This window comes from Chiloscyllium plagiosum, chromosome 1, assembly GCF_004010195.1.
Source record: "Chiloscyllium plagiosum isolate BGI_BamShark_2017 chromosome 1, ASM401019v2, whole genome shotgun sequence".
NCBI classification, from domain to species: Eukaryota; Metazoa; Chordata; class Chondrichthyes; order Orectolobiformes; family Hemiscylliidae; genus Chiloscyllium; species Chiloscyllium plagiosum.
In genome coordinates, this window is record NC_057710.1 from 60,340,483 (window position 1) to 60,365,917 (window position 25,435).

Genomic DNA, 25,435 nt, shown 5'->3' on the forward strand with positions numbered 1-25,435 from the left:
ACTGTCTTTAATTTGTCACACTACTTCTTTGACCTGCAGTCCCAGATAAGCAGACAATTCCTCCAAAATAATAGTGGTAAGATCAAAACCAAGACCAAGGTGGTGGAGGAGTTCCTATCCACCTGTTGATTTTGTTCTCAATGCTATTAATTATGTGGGTTTTGAAGATGATGTTCAAGGAGATTTGGTGAAATGCTGCATGCATCTTTTAGATGATGCACATATTCCTACGGAGCATTGTTGGTGGAGGTATTGAATATGGATGTAATGCCAAACAAGCAGCTATTTTGTCATGGAGGGTGTCCAGTTTCTTGAGTGTTTGAATTGTAGTCGTTCAGGAAAGTGGAGTGTATTCTGTTCCATTCCTGACTTGTGGAGTCAAGAGGTGGATTATTCACTGCAATATTAATAACCTCTGACATGAACTTGGACGTCACAATTTTTGGGTGCTTCATTCAGTTCAAATCGAGGCCAGAATCTGACTGTCCGTAACCCTGAACTGACAGAGTGCTAAGGTAGAAGCAGGAGTATGTCATTTAAATCTGATTCACATTTCAATAAGATGAAGGCTGATCTGATCATTATCTCAATTCTACTTTACTGCCTTTGTTGTCTTTCCTGTAAATTTGACTCTATTATGTGTCTGTCATACCTATCTTTTTTTATTTGCTCATGGAATGTGGGCATCGTTGGCTGGATGCAGCATTGCTGCCTGTCCCTGGTTGCCTTTTGAGAAGTTGGTGGTGAGCATCCTACCTTGAACTGCTGCAGTCTGTGTGCTGTGGGTAGACCCACAATGTCATTAGCAAGGGAATTCCAGGATTTTGATCCCGTGGCACAGAAGGAATAGCGATTATATTTCCCAAGTCAGAATGATGAGTCACTTGGAAGGGATCTTGCAGGAGGGTGGTGGTCACATGTTTCTGCTGCCCTTGTCCTTCAAGATGGAAATGGTTGTGAGTTTAGAAGGTACTATTGAAGGAGCCTTGATGGTGCACACTGTCCGTACAGTGCAGTCATGGTGGAGGGGATCAATGTTTGTAGATATGCTTCAATCATGTGGCTGCTTCATCCTGGAGGGTGTCAGGATTCTTGAGTGTTATTGGACCTGTACTCATCCAGGCAAGTGGAGAGTATTTCATCACACTCTTGAATTGTGCCTTGTGGATGGTGGACATGCATTTCTGAGCAATCTTGAGTTACTAGATCTGTTTGAGGTCTGGTCTATTTAGGCACCTTAATAGTGTCACAAAACATGATGTAAAGTATTATCAATAGAAAGAGGAGTCTCTCAAAAGTACTGTGTGGTGGTCACTCTTACTGATACTGTCATGGACCAATGCACCTCCAAAAAGCAGATTGGTGAGGGTGAGATCAAGTATGTTTTTTCCATTTATTTTTCCCTCGCCACCTGCTGCAGACCAGTCCAGCAGCTAAATCCTTTAGAACTCGATCAGTTCGATCAGTAGTCCTGCTGCTGAGCCACTCTTGATCATGTACTTTGAAATCCCCCACCGAGAGTACATTTTGTGCTCTTGCCACCTTCAGTGCCTTGCAGGAGTATAGAGTCATCAGCCGAGAATGGTACATTGTAATATTGAGGTCCCCCCAGGGAACTCTCCCTCGATAGCATATTACTGTGCCACCAAAGTGCAGCAAGACCTAGGCAGTGAGTCCTGCCCTGCTAGTGCTGCAGAACATATCCAGGGGTGATGATGCCTTTGCCTGGGACATTGTCTGTGTGGTATGATTCTTTGAGTATGACCATGTCAGGCTGTTGTTTGACCAGTCAATGAGATCATTCCTTCATTTCTTGGCACCAGCCCACCAGATATTGGTAAGGAGGACTTTGAAGATTTGACTGGGCTGTTTTTGCTGTTGTTATTTCCAATGTCTAGGTCAATACAAGGTGGTCCTTCCAGTTTCATTAAGCTTGCTTACTTCTGCTTTCATAAATGTGGGAGAAGCAATGACATAGTGGTATTGTCACTAGACTAGTATTACACAATACCAGGTTAATGCTCTGAGGACATTTGACTTGTATCTTACCATGGCAGATCTGAATTTAACAGCTAGTCTGATCATAGGTGGGAAACCAGTGTCAATTGTTGTAAATCCCATCTCGTTCACTAATCTCCTTTTGGAAATTAAATCTACCGTCCTTCCCTGGTCAAGGACAATTAGATACAAGTCACCAATACTGACCTTGTTGACAATGTCCACATCCAATGAAAGAATAAAAGAAAATCTGTTCTAGACCATCTTCTGTAAACCTCAGCCCTAATTTTTCGAGTCAGCTTGACAATTCCAATGCTCTCTTAGTTAGACTTTTTTTTAGTCTCCATAAACCTGAGATCATCCTAACTTTCACAGAATCCCACTCACCAATTACATTTCACTAAGCTATGTTGATGTCTAGTTAGGCAAACTGGTTAAAATTTAGTTCTAAAATATTCATCCTTGTATTCTACTTCCCTCTGTTCTATATCTGTATAACCTCCTCTTACCCTGCAATATCCACATTCCTACATTTTGCGAATCCTGGTTTTAATCACTCCATCATTGGTATGCAGTGTTTCAGGCTCCAAGCTGTGACATGTCCTCTCTAAACCTCGCCATCAAACTCTCATTTTTTTTTCCCTTTAAGTTAACAGTTAAAATCTGTCTTCCTCCTCGAACAAACGTTTTATTATTTGCTGTAATATCCCCACAATCGCATTATGTTTTGGAATGTTTGACGTTAAAAACTCTTTATAAATACAAGTTGCTGTTGCTGCTTTACTAACGTAGTTAATGTGCTGAAATTAAACTTGTCTTGATAACTCCCCATGTATTGCCCTTTGCTTGTTATTGTATGTGTCTGGAAGCTGGGATAGAGGAGAGAAAACAACATTGTAAACTGATGGACTCCCGACATCAAAATAAAACAAAGTCAAAATGTTATATTCACTTACTAATCCCGTTTGTAGGGTTTGCTAACATCAAGCAAATGATTTACTTCTGTGCATTCATTTTTAATTCATAAGTTCTTTACATTGTCAGCTTTTATAATTTGATTTCTTTCTTTATAGGTTTTTCCACCAGTGCCGGTGAAACCAGATTACTCTTATTATATCAAGGATGTGAAAAGCAAATGCCTGCTTCCTTCAAATCAAAAGCCATGCGGTGTATATGTCCCAGCATTGAAAGGTAAAGAGATTTAAAAAAATTTTTTTTTATTGATCTGAATGGTCTTTGACTGTCCTGTTGATTCACCTGGTTGATACACAACTTGCTTCTTTTCTGCCAATTGCCTTCTGTATTGTGCACTTCAAAACCTCCCTTTGTTTGTAGTGGTTATCAGATCTTCAAAGTGATCTTACAAGTAATTTATTTTGATAGTGGCACAGTACAAGAAATTTTGGCTGCATGTTCTACTCTAAAATAGCCACGATGTGTTTGAATCTTAGTCTCAGTTTTAAATAAACATCCATTATTCTTAATTTAGCCAACAAGGCAGTTATAAGTGGAGGATTTCTATTCAGTGGGTGAGGTGCTAAGACTTATTCTTTTTTTTGGCGAGTTGTTTCTTTACCTCGGACTATGGAGAGAATTCAGTGACACTTTTTGAAGTCTGCTGGCATGGGCATTTAACAAAGCCTGAGAGCCTGAATTTTCTCAGTTCTAATAACAAGTAGGTGTCTAATCAACTCTCCTGGTTTAGGAGCTTTAAAAACTAAAACCTTCTGCTGAGATAACTTGTTCCTGCGATCCCTTCTATGAGGACAACTAAACTTGCTTCTGAATTCAACTCTGTTTCAAAACAAAATTTGCTCAATCCTAGATTATTTAGAATGTTGAACCTGGAATATTTGCCCTATCTATTGTAGAACTAACATTATATAATAATTCCATGACCATCTCAAATCTGTAGTTGCCTGCTTTCTGACAAATGCTGAATTTAAATCATTATTCCAGAATGTTACTCTGATCTGTTTTGTTTAAAAGAAAATCTTTCCCAGAACAGTTGGGATACCTCTCTCTATTTTGAAATTCAAGTTTTAAAAATTATGATAATACTTGTGTCAAGTACATAGCTTTCATCATAGAAGGACTCTTGTGGCACAGTGGTTTGTCATTGCCTCTGGGCCAGAAGACCCAGGTTCAAGTCTCACCTGCTCCAGAGCAGTGTCATAACATCTCTCTGAACAGTTTGGTTCAAAAATATTTACAAATATCAAGCAAAAGGCATGTTATAAATGGGGGATGACAAGGAGATGAATAATATCGTAAGTATATAGCATAGTCAGAATTTCCAGAAGGTTTCAGTCTTTGTAGGATATGTTTTCAAATTAATTGGGATATTAAATAGATAATTTTTGTAGCTAATGAGTTAACTAATTGGGTAGTCCTGAGATGAGCGTAACTTTTTTAATGTAATAATTTTGTCATGTGAAACATAAAGTTTTGTGTGAATCCGTGTGTCTCTGTCTCAGTCTCAGTCTGTATGTTTCGCTCGCTCTCTCTCTCTCTCGCCTATTCATCATCTTTTTGTTCAAATACCAGTTATGGAACTTGTATTTTGTCCTTGATCCAAAGTAGAACTTCTTCAGTCTGCTGCCTAATTTTTTTCAGTAGCCACTGAAATCAAGCTCACAATGTTAAGTCAAATTGATTTCACTTCTCCACACTCATGGGTTCTTTTGACTTGGGTTGAATAGAGTTGTCAGTGACATTAAATGGGAACTTCTCTTGACTATTTTTAAAAAAGTTCTTCTGCAGATGGACATCAGTTTAACGACCTTGTCTAAATTCTAACCAAAGTTCTCAGCCCAATTTCCTGCTTATTTCACCCTGAGAGCTATATTTTGACTCAATTTTGCCATTTTTAACATAATCCACCCAGATTTCTCTATTTAGGTCAGAAGTCAGAATTTCCAGAAGGTTTCAATTTTTAAAGAGGGACTATAAAACATGTTTTCAAATTAACTTGGATTTTACATTTATTTTGTAGCTAGTCAGTCCAAACTAATTGGGTATTGATGAGCTGACCGCAACTATTTTATAGATAATTATCTTTTGAGTAAAATGTTTTGTGTGAATTTGACTCAGTGTTGTTGTTTCATTGTCTCCCTGTATGCTGCATTGCTGTTTTGAAAAAAAAAATGCCCAGAGATAGTGCAACACTGAAGGAGCCAACTGTGTGCAACTATCTTCCAGAAATTTGTAAAATGTACACTTTCTTTGTCATTTAGTAATCTGTCACATGGAAGGAAGTGGAAAATGGCCTCAAAACAAAGATGCAATAAAACGTATCAAAGCAGCATTTCACATACGATTGGCTGACCTTCTGCAACAACAGCATCAACTTACTTCCCATCCTTCAGCCACTCACGTTGATGTGTATAAGGTACTTAAAAATATCAATGTGAGACATAAACCTGTATTGTTCTAGACACTATTAATCTGTTGCTAATCTCTTTTGACATTGCATAAGAACATTGCAAAAAGTTAGGAAAGAAAGTTACAGAGGCTAGTTTAAAAAAATGAAGCTGTTCATCCAAAGTCAGAAAGTATAGACTTGGCACAGAAAGAGAGAGGCTTTTTTTTGTCAGTTAATTTAAGCTAAGAGTGGAGAGTTAGAGAAAGTAATTCTTCCTGCTAAGTGATTTTAATAAGCAATCTGAGTTGTTGTTTCTTTAGGACTGAATGTTTTTATGTCTTTGCAGTGGGTTTCCTCTGGGTGCTTTGGTTTCCTCCCACAATCTAAAGATGTGCTGGTCAGGTGAATTGGCCATGCTAATTTGCCCATAGTGTTAGGTGCATTAGTCAGGGGTAAATACATATGGTCGGGGAATGGGTCTGGGTGTGTTGCTCTTCTGAGGGTTGGTGTGGACTTGTTGGGCCGAAGGGCCTGTTTCCATATTGTAGGGCTTCTTAAAAAAAAAAGATACTTCTAATGGAGCCTTACGACAGAGGCGAAAGTAGGTCCTTCAGCCCATTGAATCAGCTGCACCATTCAACATCATGTTCTTTGAGCAGATGCAAACAAATCCTTGCAGAAATGTTCTGTGCTGTCCCAAGCAGGCTCTGGCTGATCTGATAATCCTTAACTCCAGTTTCCGGCTTTTTCCCCATAACCCTTTAATAATTATAAACTATCTCAACTTTGATTGTACTTAGAACACAGATTTGACAGTTCTGTGCTGTTGAGAACTCCACAGATTCTCCAACTCTGAGAGAAAAACATCCTCCTCATCTCTGTCTTAGCTGGCTGACTTCTTACTGAGGTTATGTCCTCTGATTCTAGACTCTCCCACAAGGAGGAAATAACTATCCACATCTATCCTCTCAAGTCCACTTGTGTTTCAATAAGGTCACCTTTCGTTCTTCTTAAGACAGTCTGTCAATCTTGTCTGAAGAAACTAATTACAAATTGTGTTTAGAAATCGTACTTCATTGACATCCTTAGCCAATAATCATTCTGCAAGAGTTTTGTCTCTTAATATGCAGGGCTTCAATGACAAGCATGTAAAGAGGGAAAAAAATTACTTTGAGCCTTCAATTTGAAGTAACTCCAGATTGGTGGTAATTAACATTTATTTGCCTCCATATATGCCTTATACTCTGAAAAATGCATTGTAGTAACTTGCAAGACCTTAATTGGCAGTACCTTAAAAAAAACTTAGAAAATCAAAGGCCGCAGATATTGGGAATACCAGTAAGTAAGTCCCTATCCAAACCAGCCTGATTTGGAAATATATTGCTTTTTCATTATTGCTGCTTCAAAATGCTGCAAGATGCTTCCTAAGAGCACAATAGATGGACCACATCATATGAAATGTAGCTGCTTAAGAAGGCAGCTCACTACCATCTTCTTGAAACTAATTAGATAAGCATTGTAAATGCCATATCCTTTGAGTGGATGCAAACAAATCCTTGCAGAAATGTTCTGTGCTGTCCCAAACAAACCTGTATAAATCCTAAGTTCCTCTCCTATAGCCCTACAGGACATACTTTAACTATTGAACAGCTCAAAACTCTCTTCTACATCTTCTTGCCCTCCCTTGAAGAAACAATTAACCATCAACGATCTGTGCTCTGTAAGTCTCTCTCTCTGTTACGTCAAAAGCCAGACTTCTTATTTGGACACTTTCATGATTGAAGAGAGACTATGTATGTAATATTTGTCAAAAATCCACAAGCTCTTTTGTTTTGGGTTGAAAGATGAACTAAAAATGGATTAAAGCGGCCATCACATGTTACTTAAAGTTGATACTGTTTCCACTTAGGATGGTTATGTATTTCAAATTCAAGTGGGATATCATAGAGAGCCTTTGATTCTGAAGGAAATCCAGACGCCAGAAGGCATGCTAAAGTATCGGGATACTGAAGAATCCTTACAGCTAGAATTGGAAACCATTCATCTACCTTATTTAACAAGCACGCTGCATGGGTAAGTGCATGTCCTTTAAGAACGTTGCTTAATTTATTTCTGAATGAGTTGACACTTCAGACAACTTGACATTTTAGAGTACACAAAAGGCAGCGTCCTGGAAATGCCAGCATCTGTAGGGAGAGAGAAGCAAAATTGATGTCCTTGAGCTCATTGTGACTATTCATCTGTACTGAAGGGAGGTAGAATTGAGAGTTTTCTGCCTTTCTGCTGTTGAAAGGAGGAAGGGGAGGAAGAAGAGAAGGGAAGATCTGGGATATGGTGGAGGGCAAGAGAGTTGAAACTTTATTGCTGGAACAGCACAGCAGGTCAGGCAGCATCCAGGGAACAGGAGATTCGACGTTTCGGGCACAGGCCCTTCTTCAGGAATGAGCAGAGAGTGTTCAGCAGGAGAAGATAAAAGGTAGGGAGGAGGGACTTGGAGGAGGGGCGTTGGAAATGTGATAGGTGGAAAGAGGTCAAGATGAGGGTGATAGGTCGGAGTAGGATGGAGGCGGAGAGGACAAGAAGAAGACTGCAGGACAGGAAGGCGGTGCGGGGCGGGGGGGAGCCGGCGGAGACAAGGGGGGGGGGGGGGGGAGGAAGAAACTGGTGAAGTCCAAGTTCATCCCCCGCGGTGGGAGGGTTCCCAGTCGGAAGATAAGACGCTCCTCCTCCGACCGTCGGGTTGTTGTGGTTTGGCGGTGGATGAGTCCAATGACCTGCATATCCTCGGTGGAGTGGGAGGGGGAGTTGAAATGCTGTGCTACAGGGTGGTTGGGTTGGTTCGTCCGGGTGGCACCTCTGGAATCTCCTGTTCCCTGGATGCTGCCTGACCTGCTGTGCTGTTCCAGCAATAAAGTTTCAACTTTGATCTCCAGCATCTGCAGACCTCACTTTCTCCTCGGAGGGCAAGAGAGATCAAATACTTGAGATGACATAGAGCAAAAGGCAATGGAGTAGTAATAGTTCTAGTAAATAAAAAAAGTATTAGACCAGAATGAGTATTAATGACAAAATAAGTGGCAGCTCAGTTTGAATTAAGCAGAAGTAAGAAACCCAGATATAGACTGAATCTTGGCAAAACAAAATCTCTGGCTTACGGGTAATTATTGCTGCTTTGTATGTCTATTTTTGGTTGGATATTCTCCTTGACTACCTATGTTAGTCACAGGTGCTTCTCATTAAATCCTTCTTTTTGACCGGAGTGCATTTTTGCTGAGCATTTTTAAATGTCTGCTTAAAGTCTGCCAGTGCTCATTTACTGATTTGTCCCCTCATCGACTTTCCCAGCCCATTTTAGGCAACACTTTTTTTCCTATCTCTGTAATTACCCTTATTTAAGTTGCGGATAATGGTTTGATAACCAAGTTGCTCTCCTTCAAACTGAATTTCAAATTCTATCATGTTGTGATAGCTACCCCCAGAAGATCCTTAACTATGAGATATTTTGTTAATCCTGCCTCATTACACATTACTAAATTTTAAATTGTCCATTCCTGGGTAGATTGTGCAATATTCTGCTCTAAAGAAAATCCTGGTGAACTCTACAATGTAGTCTGTCATTTAACTCCTGCCCATCTGATTTGACCAGTGAATATGAAATTAAAATCAGCATGATAACTCTAATGCCCTTGTCACTTCACCTCTGGAATTGAGCTCTATTGTCCTTGTTTGAATCGAGGCTCTAATGAGGTCAGAAGCTGATTGCCTTTCCTGAAGAAGGGCTTATGCCCGAAACGTCGATTCTCGTGTTCCCTGGATGCTGCCTGACCTGCTGCGCTTTTCCAGCAACACATTTTCAGCTCAGAAGCTGATTGTCCCTGGCAGATCCCAAATTGAGAATAGTGAATAGATTATTACTGAGCACCTGCTGCTGGATGGTATTTTCAACAACCTTTGCATCATGTAACAGTTTATCGAGAGTAGACTGATGGGCCATTTATTGGCTATGTTGGATTGAACCTGCATTTTTAGTGAAGAACACACCTGGGCAATTTTCCACATGTCATGTAGATGCCAGCAATGTAGCGACTTGGTTAGGCATGTGGCAATCTTTTGTATGCCAGTCTTAAGTATTATTGTCCTTTTGCTGTGTTCAGTGTTTTGGCCATTTCTTGATATTGCATGGAGTGAATGGAAATGACTGAAACTGGCATCTGTGATGCTGAGAACCTCCGTAGGAGGCCACAGATGGATCAGTGACTTGCTAGATTGTTGCAAATGTTTCAGCCTTATTTTTTGCACTGATGTGCTGGGCTGTATTATCATAGAAGGTGGAGCCTCCTCCTTAGGTGAGTTTTTTATTTGCCCACCATTAGTTATTTATTAGTTTTATCTGGTAAACTTATTTTCTGATCATCCTTTTAAATTGAGAACTAAATTTATTCTCTCCTAGACTTCAACAGCAGCATTCTGCCTATAGTGGAACATGTCGTCTTGCTAAGCGCTGGATCTCTGCTCAGTTACTCAGTAATTATATTAGTGAGGAGAGTATTGATCTACTAGCAGCCTACCTCTTCACACAACCTGCACCGTATTCACCTCCTGCGTAAGCATCAATTTATATTGTTTTTGAGAGATTGGGAGAGGGAAGCTGTGCTTTTACATTTTAAAATTCACTGGAATCATCATTAAGGTTTAAGTGGAGTTTGGTGGAGCCGTAGATAGTGAAGAGGATTGCCAGAGGGCATAGGCTGGAAAATTAGGTAGAGAAATGACAGATGGAGTTTAATTCAGACAAATGTGAGCTGATGCATTTTGGAAGGTCTGATGCAGGAGGGAAGTATACAGTTTATGGCAGAACCCTTAGAAGCATTAACATGCACAGAGATTTAGGGCACAGGTCCACAGTTCATGCTGCAGCTATACATAACTTTAGTTAGGCCACATTTGAAATGTTGTGTACAGTTCTGGTTCTACCAGAAGGATATGGAGGCTTTGGAGGAGGTACAAAAAAGGCTTGTCAGGATGTTGCCTGGTTGAGAAAGTATTACTTATGAGGAGAGAGTGAACAAACTTGGTTTGTTTTCACCTGAATGTCAGCGACTGCGGATCAACCTGATAGATGTTTACAAAATTGAGATGTGTGGATCAAATGGTTAGTTGGTGTCTTTTTCCCAATGTCATTTACTACGGGACATAGTTTTAAGGTAAAAAGGGGAAAGTTTAAAGGAGATGTGTGAGGCAAGTTTTTTTACATGGAGGGTGGTAAATGCCTGGAATGCAATGTCAGAGGAGGTGATAGGGTGGATGCTGAGGCTGTTTCCCCAACTGGAGATTACAGATTAGAGGTTATGGTCTTGGGATAAGTGGTCCACAATTTCAAACTGAATTTCTTTGTTCAAAGGGTTGTGAATCTTAAGGTAAAAAAAATCCTAATAATTCTAAATTATTGCAGATATATTTTTTGAAAAATTGCATGCATCAAGAGATACTGGATTAAGGCAGGAATCTGAAATTGAGGTGGAGCATCAGTTGTCCATTGAAGGACAAGGGGGCCCCATGATGTAATTGTGCTCCTATTTCTTTTGGCTTCAATAACTGGACAATAATAATGTGGCTAATCTCTGTATGTATTTGAATAATTTTGAGTTTCTTTTTGTTATCCTTCTGCACCTTCTATTCGTTTATAGATCTTCACAAACAGGCTTCCTTCGGTTTCTGAACTTGTTATCTACATTTGATTGGAAGAATAACCCACTAATTGTGAATCTCAATGGTGATATAAAAGGTGAGAACACATGACTGATAAAGTCATAGAGATGTACAGCACAGAAACCGAGCCTTCAGTCCAATTAGTCCTTGCCGACCAGGTATCCTAAATAAATCTAGTCCCATTTGCTAGCATTTGGCCCATATCCTACTAAACTCTTCCTATTCATATACCCACCCCCATATGTCTTTTAAATGTTGTAATTATACCAGCCTCCACCACTTCATCTGGCAGCTCTTCCCTACATGCACCACCTTCTGTGTGGAAAAGTTGCCCCATAGGTCCCTTTTAATCTTGCCCCTCTCACCTTAAACCTATGTCCTCTCATTTTGGACTCCCCCACTCCAGGGAAAAAACCTTCTCTATTTACCTTATCCATGCTCCTCATGGTTTTATAAACCTCTATAAGGTCACCCCTTATAGATGCGCCAAGGAAATTAGCCCAAGTCTATTCAACCTCTCGCTATAGCTCAAACCCATAGCTTGCTGTTTTTAATTATTTACAGTCTGAAGGTGAATCACAATAGATTGCATAAACTAGAATTGAACAGTATAGAGTTAAATATGCAGCAAAAGTCTGTAAAGTAATCTCAGTTACAATTTCAAAGAATTGTGATCTGACCCAGATTAAGAAACCCTCAATGGGAATTTTATGTTTAACCACTCGATTGGGCAAAGGTAAGCTGCTATCACATTGAAATTATCTTTCCCTCTAATCCATTTATATGGAGTGATATGCTCCCTGCATTTTATAAAGAAGTTTTATTTTAGGACTGGAGATGGGAGAGCCAGCATAGGTGAAGGCATTAATTTTCAAAATTTATCAAAATAAAACAGATTTTCCTGGTCCCCTTGTTTGGTTGCTGTACAGTATGACTGCATAATGCAATCGTAAAATATCTCATACAAAGTGTTGTGAGCCTGTGTAATTATGTTTTCTTTAGCAGTCTTAAATTTCTGTTTTTCTCAATGTTTGGACTTGCCCAGAATACCTCTGCGGATTTTGTGATAAGTTTTGTATTTCTTTGTGAATCCAGAAGGCATTGCCTTGAGGATACATCTGTAGTTACATATGACCTTCATTTTAGGAGCTCTGAAAGTATCCCTTGTTATTTAGTTCAGCAAAGTTTTTTGATAAGCTATACTGTTCTGTTCAAAGCAGTAACTGTTCTGTCGAGGTTGGGTTGGTTTTGCTCCTGAACATTTACGATTATGACTTCTCCACTTAATGCATTTTGAAGTCTCAACGTGAAAAATTCCACAGCCAAGCTTTTCTGAGATAAAAAATTCTTTCTTACTGTTCCATGAGTAAGTGTTTCTCAAGCAATGGCAGTGCAATGTCTGCTCTTTCTGAAAGTGCATTCTCAGCCTATTCCTAATGTAACTCGGTGACGTGTTTGCTACAATCCGAACTGATGTTAGCTATTTCGTAATGCTTTTCACTTGCGCCTTCAGCAAGGTTCGAAAAGTTAACGGGCATCTTTTGTCTCCGATATCATTTCAGTTGCTGCTGTCACATCCCTCGCCAGCTGAAATCCTGAATTTGCATTTTTCTAGCATTTATTTACGATTTTTCTGTCATTTCTTCAAGCACAACATGTTAAGAAGATACACTTATGGCTCCTTTGATCCAGTTCCCTTTTCATAGTCTGACCACCCAGCTTCCCTTTCTAACCCTTATGCTAGCTTATTAGTCATGATTCTCATGATTCTGTTCCTGTCAAAAATGGTAATCTGTGTGACTAACTGGGACACCCATTTTCTTGCATCCTTCTCCAGTTGTTAGAAACCTTTGCAGTTGTTGACCACACCATCACCTTTTAATTCATCTCCTCTTCTCAAAGGAGTTCCCCTTCCCAGTTCCATTCTACCTATCCCGTCACAGTCATGGGATCTCGTGGGATTTCTTTCATTCCTGCACTTTCAACTCAGGTGTTCCTGTAGAATCTATCTTTGGCTCTCCCATCTGCCATTTTAGTATTGTGTACAGATTTGAGCACTGCTCTGTTTAGATCTGTCCAGCTTGTACACCAATACACAATGTAACTACCTTGGAATAATACCACTGTCTGTAGTCATCCATTCTCAAATGTTGGACTGGCTTCACTCTGGAAAATAAGGGGTTATGGAGATAGGGTTGGATACTCTTTAGAGGGTATGTGAAGAGTCGATGAGCCGAATGGCCTCTTGCTGCAGTGTAGGGATTCTATGATTTCACTAAGGAAAGGAAAGTGAATTGTTGGTTACCTCAACATCAAGTATTTGGTCAGGCTGAGATTGGAATCTTTCACAGAGCATAAAACAGTCAGTGTTCAGGGTAACAGATGAAGGCAAGTGCACGTTGATCAGGGCTAGTTTACTGAGGCCAAGTCATTGCACTCCTTGGTCACAATATCTACCTTATTCGGTTTCCCTATAGCGTTTCTGATTGCGGCAAACATAATTTGTAAATGTTACTTCCTTCTATGCAATATATATGTGTTTCTTTTGAGATGGAAGCAGCAGATCCCATTGTTTTTGAGCATTACATAATTGGAATAGAAATTAAATAACACCAAGCACAATCCACCAATGAATCCACGTCATTAATTCTTTTCCTTATAAATTTACAAATCGAAATGCTTTTAAAAAGAGGTTTTGTCTACAGTATGTTAAGTAGTATGATACCACACCTAGAATGATTTTTGTTTCTCTGTATTTAAAGAAAGTGAATTTGCTGAGATCAAGAATGACTTTGTTGCCACAAGGACCCAGCATCCAGTAATGTTTATCGCTACACCCAATAACAGAAAAAGTTCAATATGGACAAAAGGAAGACCATCTGCTCTGGTGAGCATTGTTACTCTTTTGTTTTGTCTTGGAAAGTTTCATAAATTGCATAGATTAACCATGCAGTTGTTTGGTGACTTATGGTGATTGTTTTAAAAACTGTATTTAATTTACACACAGTTTTATGGTATTGATTAATATCTTTTTTTGCATGTATTTATCATGTCCAATACTTGAAGCCATGTATCTGATAGACAAAAGCAATCAGTTGACATTTCTTCACCTACTACTTTGGTTCAATCATTGCTCTTGTAGTGAAAGCAAATTAAGAGGAGGCACTTTCTTTGGTATTGGATCAGAAATATATCACTTAAAACGTTATAGAAAACATAGGTTTAGAAAACAAAATTATTGGAAAAATGGGAAAGGAGAAACAAAACCATGTAGGGCATTTGTTAAAACAAAGTATCCAGAATTCTGAGAAATATATTGAAACTAGATGATATAGCCTGTGGTTACGTTATTACCATGCCTGTTCAAGAATTTGAATGCGGTCTAAAATAATCATGAACTGAAAAGATGGTAACCAGTAAATGCGATTATAAAGCTCTTGGATTGATGCAGAATTCTTGTTGGCTTACTACTGTAATGGAGGAAATCCTCATTTGTGCTAATCTGGTCTTACCTGTAAGTGAAACCATCATCGCAACAATATCTCCTAACTGCTTTCCTAACTGTTTGGCAACTACTCAATTGTAACAAATGACTGCAACCAAGACAGTGAGGAGTGGGTGGTAAATGCCAGCTTTTCCAAATCCATCCAAACACTTTGAATGAATGAAATAAAAAATATTTAAATTGTGTGATTAAGGGAAGAAAAACTTGTGTGGGAGTTCTGCCCATATCAATTTGATTATTCTCTTGAAATGAAGGGACGACTATTGCACAGTGGCGTATGACATTTTGTACCCTTGCTTAAAATTTGGTTCAGATTGAGATACAAAAGTTGATTATGCTTAAAAATTTTGGCTAAAAATATTAAACACAGATTTTGTTAAGTCTAATTTTGTCCCATGTAAGAAACAAGAAAAAGACATAGCAGTAGGCCATTCAGCCCTCGAACCTGATCAGTAAGTTCATGGCTGATCAGATTGTGACCTCTATTTCATTTTCCTTGACTCTCTCATGTAGATCTAACTTAGTCTTTAATATGTTCAATGATCCAGCCCCCACTACTCTCTGGGGTCACCTTTAGATTAATGACTTTCTGAGGAACGAAGGTCTTTTTCATCTCACTCTTAAATGATAGGCACTTTATTCTGAAACTGCAAACTCCTCGTTCTAGATTCACTCACAAAATCCTTTCAGCATCTCCCTTGTCAAGTCCTCTCAGAATTTATTTTTATAATTGAATAATTCTCATTCTTTTAAACGCATTGGGCCCTTTCTTGTTGCAAACAGTAACTATCCTTCCTTCATACAACCATTCTTCATCCTGAGAATCAAACCAGTCTGTCTTCTCTGAACTGCCTCCACTGCAAGTATTATATCCCCCTGTAAGTATGGAGACCACGCATTGTAGTACATGTGAAGATTCGCTAAGGGCATGAATCAAATCCTTGGATCTCCACAGTCTTTTTGGAATGAAATACGTAAAGTGATAGATAATATTTTTCAGATTCTTCAGCGATTGGTAGAACTTGCAAGCGCATCTTTGCAAACACTAGAAAGACAACTGATGGATCCATTGGATAACCATGATCTCAAGGTAATGTTTAGATGATGCAACTGGTATATATGACTTTTGCAATATTGTTTAATTGATGTCTTGAATTGCAAAGCATAATAATTTTAGAATCTGCTTTTGTGAATCTTTTGCTTTTGTTTGTTTATGAATCTTGCTCTATAGTTTGTGTGAATGGTACAATAAAATGAGGAAAATTTGAGAGTGCTGTAACATATGAGAAAAAACAAAATTCTGCTAACAAATATTAGGATGAGTGAGTATCTGAAAGAGACAAATGTATTAAAAATTTTAGCATATCATCAGTACTGAAATTGTTGAATGTGTTTTTTATAATTTGTTCCTCTTGCTTTTAGCTTTCAAATTGACCTGATAATGTCAGAGGTCATGAAACACCAGGTTTTAGTCCAACAGTCCAATTTGAACACTCAACATTTTGGAGCACTGCTCCTTCATCTGGTGAAGTGACTTTATGCTGTGAAAGCTTGTGATTTGAAATAAACCTGTTGTGACTTCTGGCCTTGTCCACCCCAGTCCTACACCGGCCCTTCCATATTGTGGCAACCCTGGTAATGAACGTTCTTTTGGGAAACATAGATCCTGATAATACGATTTTAGTAGCTGTTTCAGAGTTGTAAAAGTGCTGCATAAAGTGCATTAGTAGCTGGGAATTTTCCAGTTGTTTGAGTTTGGGGAAATTAAGGGAAGTGTGCTTTTAAAAAAAAAACATCCTTTCATCCATTGTATCATATAGATGTAACAATACTGAAAAGGCTAAAATTACCACTAAAAGAATTCCATGTCTTCAGCTTTTTTCCTTTATCCCTATTTTTTTAAATTCTGGTTTGCAGTGGTGACAGGTGCCAACAACAGAGCTTCAATTCCCAGACCGCAGGGCGTGGTGACTCTCAGGTTAAACTCACCACCAATTGTGTCTCTGGACAGTGCTATGGTCCTTTAGGACAATGGTGGCTTTATGTATCCTGTGATTTTGACCAGATTTTTCAACCAATGGGAACACCTCTTTCCCCCCCCCCCCCCCAATCATCTACCTTCTCATATCTCTCAAGAATTTCATTTGCTTCAATGGGATTACCTTTCATTCTTAACTTTTGGAAACATTTCTTACAACTCAGGAATTAGTCAAGTGAATCTTTTGTTTCACTTTGTCTAAGGCAAGTACAATATCTGCATCCTTCAGTAAGCAGATGGTAATTGTTCACACCAGTGTAGGTGCATTTTCACCAAGACCCTTTGTAATAATGCTACCACCAAGGCTGGATTACTTGTATGACTCCACAGGTCACAATTATCGAGTACAATTACATTTTCAACAAATATGCAATAATTGATTAATGTGGTATAATGGAAGTATAATACTTAGCCTTAAAATATCCAATTCATGCATGCACACTAATACACGCATAACCACACTTTGTCACTTTCTCTTCAGGGAAAAAGTAAAAAGACTTTACTACAGAGATTGGATTTCTGAAAATAAAATATTTGGTCAATGGGTTATTCTTGAATAGATTGTCACAGGGGCAGTTCTGAAGGTCGAGCTATTGTGGTCAATTCACTTAAAGCACACACAGATCTGTAATTGTTGATTGGCATGGGCGCACACTATGGTGTTGTAGTTTCACCAGGTTAGAATCATAGAGATGTATAGCATGGAAACAGACCCTTCAGTCCAACCCGTCCATGCTGACTAGATATCCTAAATAAATCTAGTCCCATTTTCTAGCACTTGGCCCAGATCCCTCTCAACCCTTCCTAACCATATACTCATCCAGATGCCTTTTCAATGCTGCAATTGTACCAGCCTCCACTAGTTCCTCTGACACCTCATTCTATACACGTGTAACCCTCTGCGTAAAAAAGTTGCCTCTTAGATCCCTTTTTATATCTTTCCCCTTTCACCCTCAACCTATGTCCTCTAGTTCTGGCCTCCTCCACCCCAGGAAAAGATTTTGTCTATTTATCCTATTCATGTCCCTCATGATTTTATAAACCTCTATAAGGTTTAGCCTCTGACACTCCAGGGAAAACAGCCCCAGTGTATGCAGCCTCTCCCTATAACTGAAATCCTCCAACCATGACAACATCCTTATAAATCTTTTCTGAACTCTTTCAGGTTTCCTAACATCCTTCTGCTAGGAAGGAGACAAAAATTGCACGCAATATTCCAAAGGTGGCCTGAAGGACACTAGTTGTCCATATGGGTTTTTCCAACAATCAGCAATGGTTTCTTGGTCATCAGTAGATTTTTAATTCCAGGTTTATTTTATTGAATTCAAATTCCACCATCTATTAAGATGGATACTATTAGCTGAGTTTCTGGATTAATAGTCTAGTGATAATACCATTTGGCCGTTGCCTCCCTATGCTTGCTTCAATCTCTAGCATCCACGGTTTTTTGTTTCATATTATTATCGTAATGTACAGCTTGGTCCAGCTTTGACATATTTTTGTGCTTAAGCTGTCTGTCTTTAAAACAAAAATTGTTTTAAAAGCTAACCAAAAAGAGTCAGGATGTTGACCGTGGCTAAGTTGATTACAATTTCCAATGGGACACACCAGTTACCAATCTATAGTAGTCTACTCACTCTACATACTTTCACGTAGAGTCAGTTAGATCAATTGGCTGGACACTGGTTTGCTTTGCAGAGGGAGGCCAACAACATGGGTTCAGTTCCCACATCAGCTGAGGCTACTGTGAAGGACTGTCCTTCTCAACCTCTCCCCTCTCCTGAGGTGTGATCCTCCGGTTAAAACACCACCAGTTGTCTCTCTCGAATGAGAGAGCAGTCCTATGGTCTGGTAAGACGATGGCGACTTTATCTTTTTACCACACCTTCGTAGTTTCCTTTTGTGTAAATTTAAGACTCTGGTTTCAGATTGGAAAATTCGTTCTATCTCAATGGGGAATTTTATCATATTCTGTTCATATTTCGCAACAGACCCCATACGTCAAAATTATTAACTAAACCCCTTCTAATTGCACAATATTAAATCAAGGACACTCTGTTCCTTCGTTGGTTCCTCAATGTAAAACACCTTTTTGTGCACACTTCCAAGAATTCCAAGAAGGGGTGACACGTTGGCTCAGTAGTTAGCACTGCTGCCACTCAGCACCAAGGACCCGGGTTTGATTCCAACCTCAAGCAACTTTCTTTCTGGAGTTTGAAAGTTTTCCCTGTGTCTGCGTGGTTTTCTGCTGGGCTCTCAGGTTTCCTCCCCCAGTCCAAAGATGTGCAAATTAGATGGACTGGCCATGCTAAATTGCCCATAGTGGTGTTCAGGGATGTGTAGGTTAGGTGCATTAGGAAATGCAGGATTACAGGGAAAGGGTAGGAAGAATGTGTCTGCGTGGGAAGCTCTTTGGAGGGTTGGTGTGACCTGTTTCCACATGTAGGGATTCTACGATTAATTCATCTGCCCTGGAATTATAGTTGATGTGGTTTGCGCAGTCTATATACAATTGGAGTCAGTCGTGATTACTGTAACATCCTCATACTCAATGATGGAGGAGTGCAGCACATCAATGCAAAACATAAGGCTGATACATTCGCAACAATCTTTAGTCAGAAATGCCAAGTGGATGATCCATCTCTGGCTCCTGCAGTGGTCCCCAGCATCACAGAAACCAATCTCTAGCCAATTCAATTCACTCCACGTGCTGGAGGCACTGGATACTGCAAAGGCAATGGGCCCTGATAACATTCTGACAATAGTGCTGAAGACATGTGCTCCAGAACTTGCTGCTGCCTTAGGCCAGCTCTTCCAGTAGAGTTATAAGACTAGCATCTACCCAACAATGTGGAAAATTGTCTAGGTATTTCCTATACTCAAAAAGCAGGACAAATCCAAGCCGGCCAATAACCACCCAATTGGTCTACTCTCCATCATCAGTAAAGTGATAGAAGGGATCATGAACAGTGCTATCAAGCAGCACTTGCTCAGCATGAACCTACTTAGTGATGCCCAGTTTGGGTTTCGTCAGGGTCACTCCGCTCCTGGTTTTATTATAGCCTTGGTTCAAACATGGACAAAAGAGCTGAATTCCAGAGGTGAGGTGAGAGTGATGGCCCTTGACATCAAGGCCACATTTGACTGAGTGTGGCATCAAGGAGATGTGGCACAAAGGAAGATGGTTGTGATTGTGGAGGGTCAGTCATCTCAGCTCTGGGACATCTTTGCAGGAGTCCTTCAGGGTAGTGACCTAGGCCCAACAATCTTCAGCTACTTCATCAATGCACTTCCCTCTCTCATAATGTCAGTTGTGGGGACGTTCGCCGATGATTGTAGTGTTCAGCACCATTCACGATTTTTCAGATACTGAATTAGTCTGTGCTCAAATGCAACAAGCTCTGGACAATATCCAGGCTTGGGCTGACAAGTGGCAAGTAATGTTCACACCACACAAATGCCAGACAATGACCATCACCAATAAGAGACACTCTAAACACCACCCCTTGGCATTCAATGGTGTTACCATCACTGAATCCCCCATTTGTCAACATGCTTGGGGTTACCATTGACCAGAACTTTAACTGGACTCACCGTATAAATACAGTGGCGACACGAGCAGGTCACAGTCTAGGGATACTGCAGCGAGTAACTCCCCTCCTGACACCCCAAAGTCTATCCACCATTTACAAGGCACAAGTCAGGAATGTGATGGAATACTCCCCACTTGCCTGGATGGTTGAAGCTCCAACAACACTCCAGAAGCTTGACACCATCCAGGACAAAGCAACCCACTTGATTGGCACCACATTTACAAACATTCAATCCCTCACCACTGGCGCTCAGTAGCAGCAGTGTGTACTATCTACAAGATGCACTGCAGAAATTCATCAAAGATCCTTCGACAGCATCTTCACTTTCATTTCGAAGGACAAGGGTTGCAGGTACTTGGGAACACCATCACCTACAAGTTCTCCTCCAAGCTTCGTACCATCCTCACTTGGAAATATCCAGTTGTTGGGTCAAAATCCTAGAATTCCCTTCCTACCGGCATTGTGTGTCAACCCACAGCAAGTGGACTGCAGTGATTCATGAAGGCTGCTCACCATCAAGGGCAAAAAAGGGATGGACCATTAATGCTGGCCCAGCCAGCGATACCAAAGTCCCACAAATGAATTTTAAAAATTACCTGTTTTTCTAATTCCTTGTTTAATGCTGTGGTCTACCTTGCTGTAGGCCTGTAGACACCTCCCATTAATGTTTTCTGCACTTGTTTCGTAGCTCCAGGCATACTGACTCTACATGTAGATTTTTTTGATATCCCTTCTCACTATTGCACCGATTCTATTCTGATTATGCACTGTACAAACAATGCCACTCCACATTAGTTTCCTTTTTACTTGTCCTTTCTCAATATTGCATATCCTTGGATATGTCTCAGGATTCGGGGTAGGCTATTTCAAACTGAGATGAGGAAACATCTCTTCACCCAGTGGGGTGATCATATTGAATGCTCGAGCAGGCTGGTCACTCTGCAGCCATATTTTTTTGTAATTTCTATCATATTGTAACTACAACTGTTTGGATTGTGAGTTTATCTGCTTCATTGCAAGTGGTCTGTTCACTCAGATACAGTACCTTTTTACATTTGTCTTTTAAATATATTTACTTTTTAAAAAACATTGGCCCTATATACAGCTAGTCTTTATTTCCTCTGCCTCCTACTTTTGCTTTCTAGTTTTGTATATTTCATTTCTACCATGTTTCCCTCATTCTTGTCGCAGACTTGCCCCCCCCCCCCCCCCCCCCCCCAGTCACTCTACTCCAGACACTTCCCCGCTGTACCCGAAGATATTGGTCCTGCTCTTGCTGGGGTACAGCCTGTAGAAAGATCCTTTCTTTCTCTAGGTCGGTCCCAATGTCTTGAAACCTGGACTTCTTCCTGCCACATCATCATCTGTCTCGGTAATTATTCATCTGGTTTAGTCTTCTATTCCTGATCTCACTAGTACATAGCACTTGAAGTAATTCACTAGTTATTACTTTTGAAGTCCTGCTTTTCAATTTATTTCTTAGCAGTGTACATTCTGCTTGTAGTCCTCTGTTTATCAATATCATTGGTACAGACATGGACCATAATCTCTGGTTGTTTCCTGTTCCCTTTCAGAATGTCCTTTAGCCATTCAGTGACATCTTTGAGCTTGTAACCAGGGAGACAACATAACAAAAAAAAACCTCTAAGTCCGAAACAAACTCAGAAATTTCTGGAAAAATTCAACAGGTCTGGCAGCATCTGTGGAGAGAAAACAGTTAATGTTTCAGGTGCAATGACGCTTCTTCAGAATAGGCAACGTACCATCCTGGTCACATATCTGCATTTGTAGAAATTTCTATCTCTTCTCCTTATAATGAAATTCTCCATCATTTATCCTCTAGTACACTTTATTTCTCCCTCTGTTCCAAACACCACACAGCTCAGCCACTCATGATGTCACAGCCTTGGCTCCTGCTGCATTCCTCTGAGCAATGGTCTCTGACCAGTCTTCAAAATGCAGAATTTCCGAGAGGTAAATAGAGACAGTGCCCTTGCTGTTTACTCTGTCTGGTAGTCACTAATTCTTTTTCTGCCTTTGTTCTCTATGCCTGCCATGTGGCCACCTCAATGTATGTTTAGGCTACAGGTGAACATTTCAGCATTGCAGATGCTCCACAACTTCTGCTGCTCCAGATGTGAAATGCAGATTTCAAGTAGCTTGAGACCTTTTCTGCACAAGTGGGTGCCCTGCATAGACCCCTGGTTACCATGTTGTCAGAATGATATATGGGCACTGATGAGGGTACAGAGAATTTTTACAGGGATTACCCCAGAAATGTGTGGGTACACATACCAGGAAAACATTGGCTGGCTGGATCTCAATTCTCTTGAAAAATGCATGTAGAGGTGACCTTAAATTATGGAAGGTTTTAATAGAGAGGATGCAGAGAAACCATATCCTCTTGACTCGAAGCCAACAGTACAAGATAGTCACCAAATAATCCAACACGGAATTTACCTGGAACATCTTTACCCTGTACAGCAGTGCCAATATGAACTTTGTGATCGCAGGATGTGGTTAAAGCGAACAGTATATATGCGATAACGCAAGTTAGACATGCATGTGAGGGAGAATGGAGAACCAAATGTCTTGTTTTGTATTATATAATCCTCTGTTACCTCCTGTAAAGAGATCACTTCCTATCATTGCTTCCTTCAAACCATAGCTTTGTTGTTAACATCCTTTGCATTTTCACACAGCAGCATGTTGCTTTATGATGCAGTAGTATCATGCCTTTACTATGATAGCTAGATGGAATGTCTGTGTTTTAAATGCTTGTGTTTCAATTTTATGGTTTAAGCTGTTTTTAGTTGTCTGTCATTACAGTGCAATCAGTTTTTAATTCATTTGTGGGGTGTGGGTGTTGCTGACTGGCTACTATTTATTGCCTGTCCCTAGTTGCTCTTGAGAAGGTGGTGGTGAGCTGCCTTCTTGAACCACTGCAGTCCAACTTCTGTGGGTTGACCCACAATGCCATTAGGGAGGGAATTCCAGCATTTTGACCCAGTGACAGTGAAGGAATTGCAATAAATTTCCAAGCAGGATGGCGAGTGGCTTGGAGAGGAACCTCCCATGTATCTGCTACCCTTGTCCTTCTAGATGGAAGTGGTTGTGGGTTTGGAAGGTGCTGTCTGAGCATCTCTGGTAAATTTCTGCAGTGCATCTTGTAGATAGTACACACTGCTGCTATGGATCATCAGTGGTGGAGGGTGTGGATGTAGTGCCAATCAAGTGGGTTGCATTGTCCTGGTTGGTGTCATGTTTATTGAGTGTTGTTGCAGCTGCAGTCATCCAGGCAAGTAGAGAGTTTTCCATCACACTCCTGACTTGTGCCTTGTAGATGGTGGACAAGCTTTGAGGAGTCAGGAGGTGAGTTACTTGCCACGGTATTCCTAGCTTCTGACCTGCTCTTGTAGCCATTGTGTTTATGTGGTGTGTCTAGTTGAGTTTCTGGTCAGCGATAACTCCCAGGAAGTTGATAGTGGGGGATTCAGTGATGGTAACACCATTGAATGCCAAGAGGTGGTGTTAGTTGTCTCTTATTCGTGATTGTCATAGCCTGTGTTATGAACCAGGCCAGACCCCTTCAGAACATTTCAAGGAAGTAGCCTGGATGCTAAGTTTGCTAGTTGTTTTAGACAGGAGGAAGTGGATATTCCAGGGGTGATGCAGCCAGCCCAACCACTTAGTTTTAAACAAAATAATTTATTTGCAAGATTACCTAATGAAAACACAAACAAAAGAGAACAGAATATAGAATAACTTAGCCTATGCAAAAACCCAACAGATTATCCTGACTTAATGATGTTATTCCAAATACTTGCGACAATCCCATAAACACCCTTGGCAAAAAGGTAAAATCAACACAGGATCTTACAGGGGAGATGTCAGAGAGAGGAGGAATCAGCATGGACCTGCTTCTTTGGGTCCTGCAACTTCACAATTGACTGCTTGCCAAAACTAAAACAGAAAAACTGAGCTAGGAGAACTGGCCGCTGTCATTGTACAAGTATTTTTTTTTAACTTGAAAGCTTTTTGCTTGAGGCAGTATCTGTTAGCTATAATCAAATTGGCCCTAAAACCGTTCAAAGCTCGACCTCCTGGAGTTTCTGTGTTTACGATCTCTCTGGGAAAGCCAAAGACAACGCAACCTTTCTAAAGGAGCAGCATCATCACACCTTCCCCCACCCCTTTTTTAAAAAAAAACTAAATGGACCATCAATATCCAAAGATGGCTTCCTTTTAAAACCTCTTAATCTTAAATCGTTAGTACATTTCAACTCCCTTATATATTACATTGTGTCAGTTTGTTTTGCTCTTGCCACCGAACGCTTCCGTTTCTCATTCGAGTCTCAACGATGCATCAGCAATCACATTTTCTTGTTCTGCCACATGCACAAATTTCATAGCAAATGGCTGTAACAACAAGCTCCATCTAAACAGTTTAGAATTTGTGTCCTTAAATTTCTCCACAAATTTCTCTTCAGTGGGTTATGACCAATGTGTATGATTGTCTCAGATACGTTACTAGTAACATAAATATTGAAATGTTGTGATGCCAATACCAAGCTGAAAGTCTCTTTCTCAACTGTCGAATATTTCTGCTGATGAATGTTCAGATTTCTGGAGAAATACCTGAGAGGTCTTTGTCATCTTGTTGTTCTCCTGTAAAAACACAGCACCGATGTCCACATCATTTGCTTCGATAGCCACCTTGAATGGCTTTGCATAATTAGCCGTGTCTCACACTGGGGTAGTGGTTAACACAGCTTTCAGGCTGTCAGATGCCTTCTGACAGTCTGCTGTCCACTGAAACTTCTTGCCTTTCTTGAGGAATTCAGTGAGTGGAGAACCACACTGCTAAAATTTAGTACGAATTTTTGATAAAATCCACTCAATCCCCTCTCTCTGTCACTCTCGCACGCTCTCTCTCTGTCACTCTCGCGACTCTCTCTCTGTCACTCTCGCGCGCTCTCTCTCTGTCACTCTCGCGCGCTCTCTCTCTGTCACTCTCGCGTGCTCTCTCTCTGTCACTCTCGTGCGCTCTGTGACTCACTCGCTCGCGCGCTCTGTGACTCGCTCGCGCGCTCTGTGACTCGCTCGCGCGCTCTGTGACTCGCTCGCTCTTGCTTGCTCTCGCCCGCTCTTGCTCACTCTCGCCCGCTCTGTGGCTCGCTCGCTCTACGACTCTCGCTCGCGCGCGCTCTCTCTCGCGCTCTCGCTCT

At 40.4% G+C, this 25,435-nt stretch overlaps 1 protein-coding gene across 1 annotated transcript in view; it reads left to right on the forward strand.

Moving 5' to 3' along the window:
• Positions 1-25,435, forward strand: part of nol6 (nucleolar protein 6 (RNA-associated)) — a 109,570-nt gene that overhangs the window by 81,560 nt on the left and 2,575 nt on the right. The window contains exons 17-23 of the mRNA XM_043700311.1: positions 3,072-3,189; positions 5,235-5,389; positions 7,272-7,435; positions 9,813-9,965; positions 11,050-11,147; positions 13,834-13,958; positions 15,577-15,671. Coding sequence (XP_043556246.1) covers positions 3,072-3,189; positions 5,235-5,389; positions 7,272-7,435; positions 9,813-9,965; positions 11,050-11,147; positions 13,834-13,958; positions 15,577-15,671 — 908 coding nt within the window. The remainder of the gene's footprint in view (positions 1-3,071; positions 3,190-5,234; positions 5,390-7,271; positions 7,436-9,812; positions 9,966-11,049; positions 11,148-13,833; positions 13,959-15,576; positions 15,672-25,435) is intronic.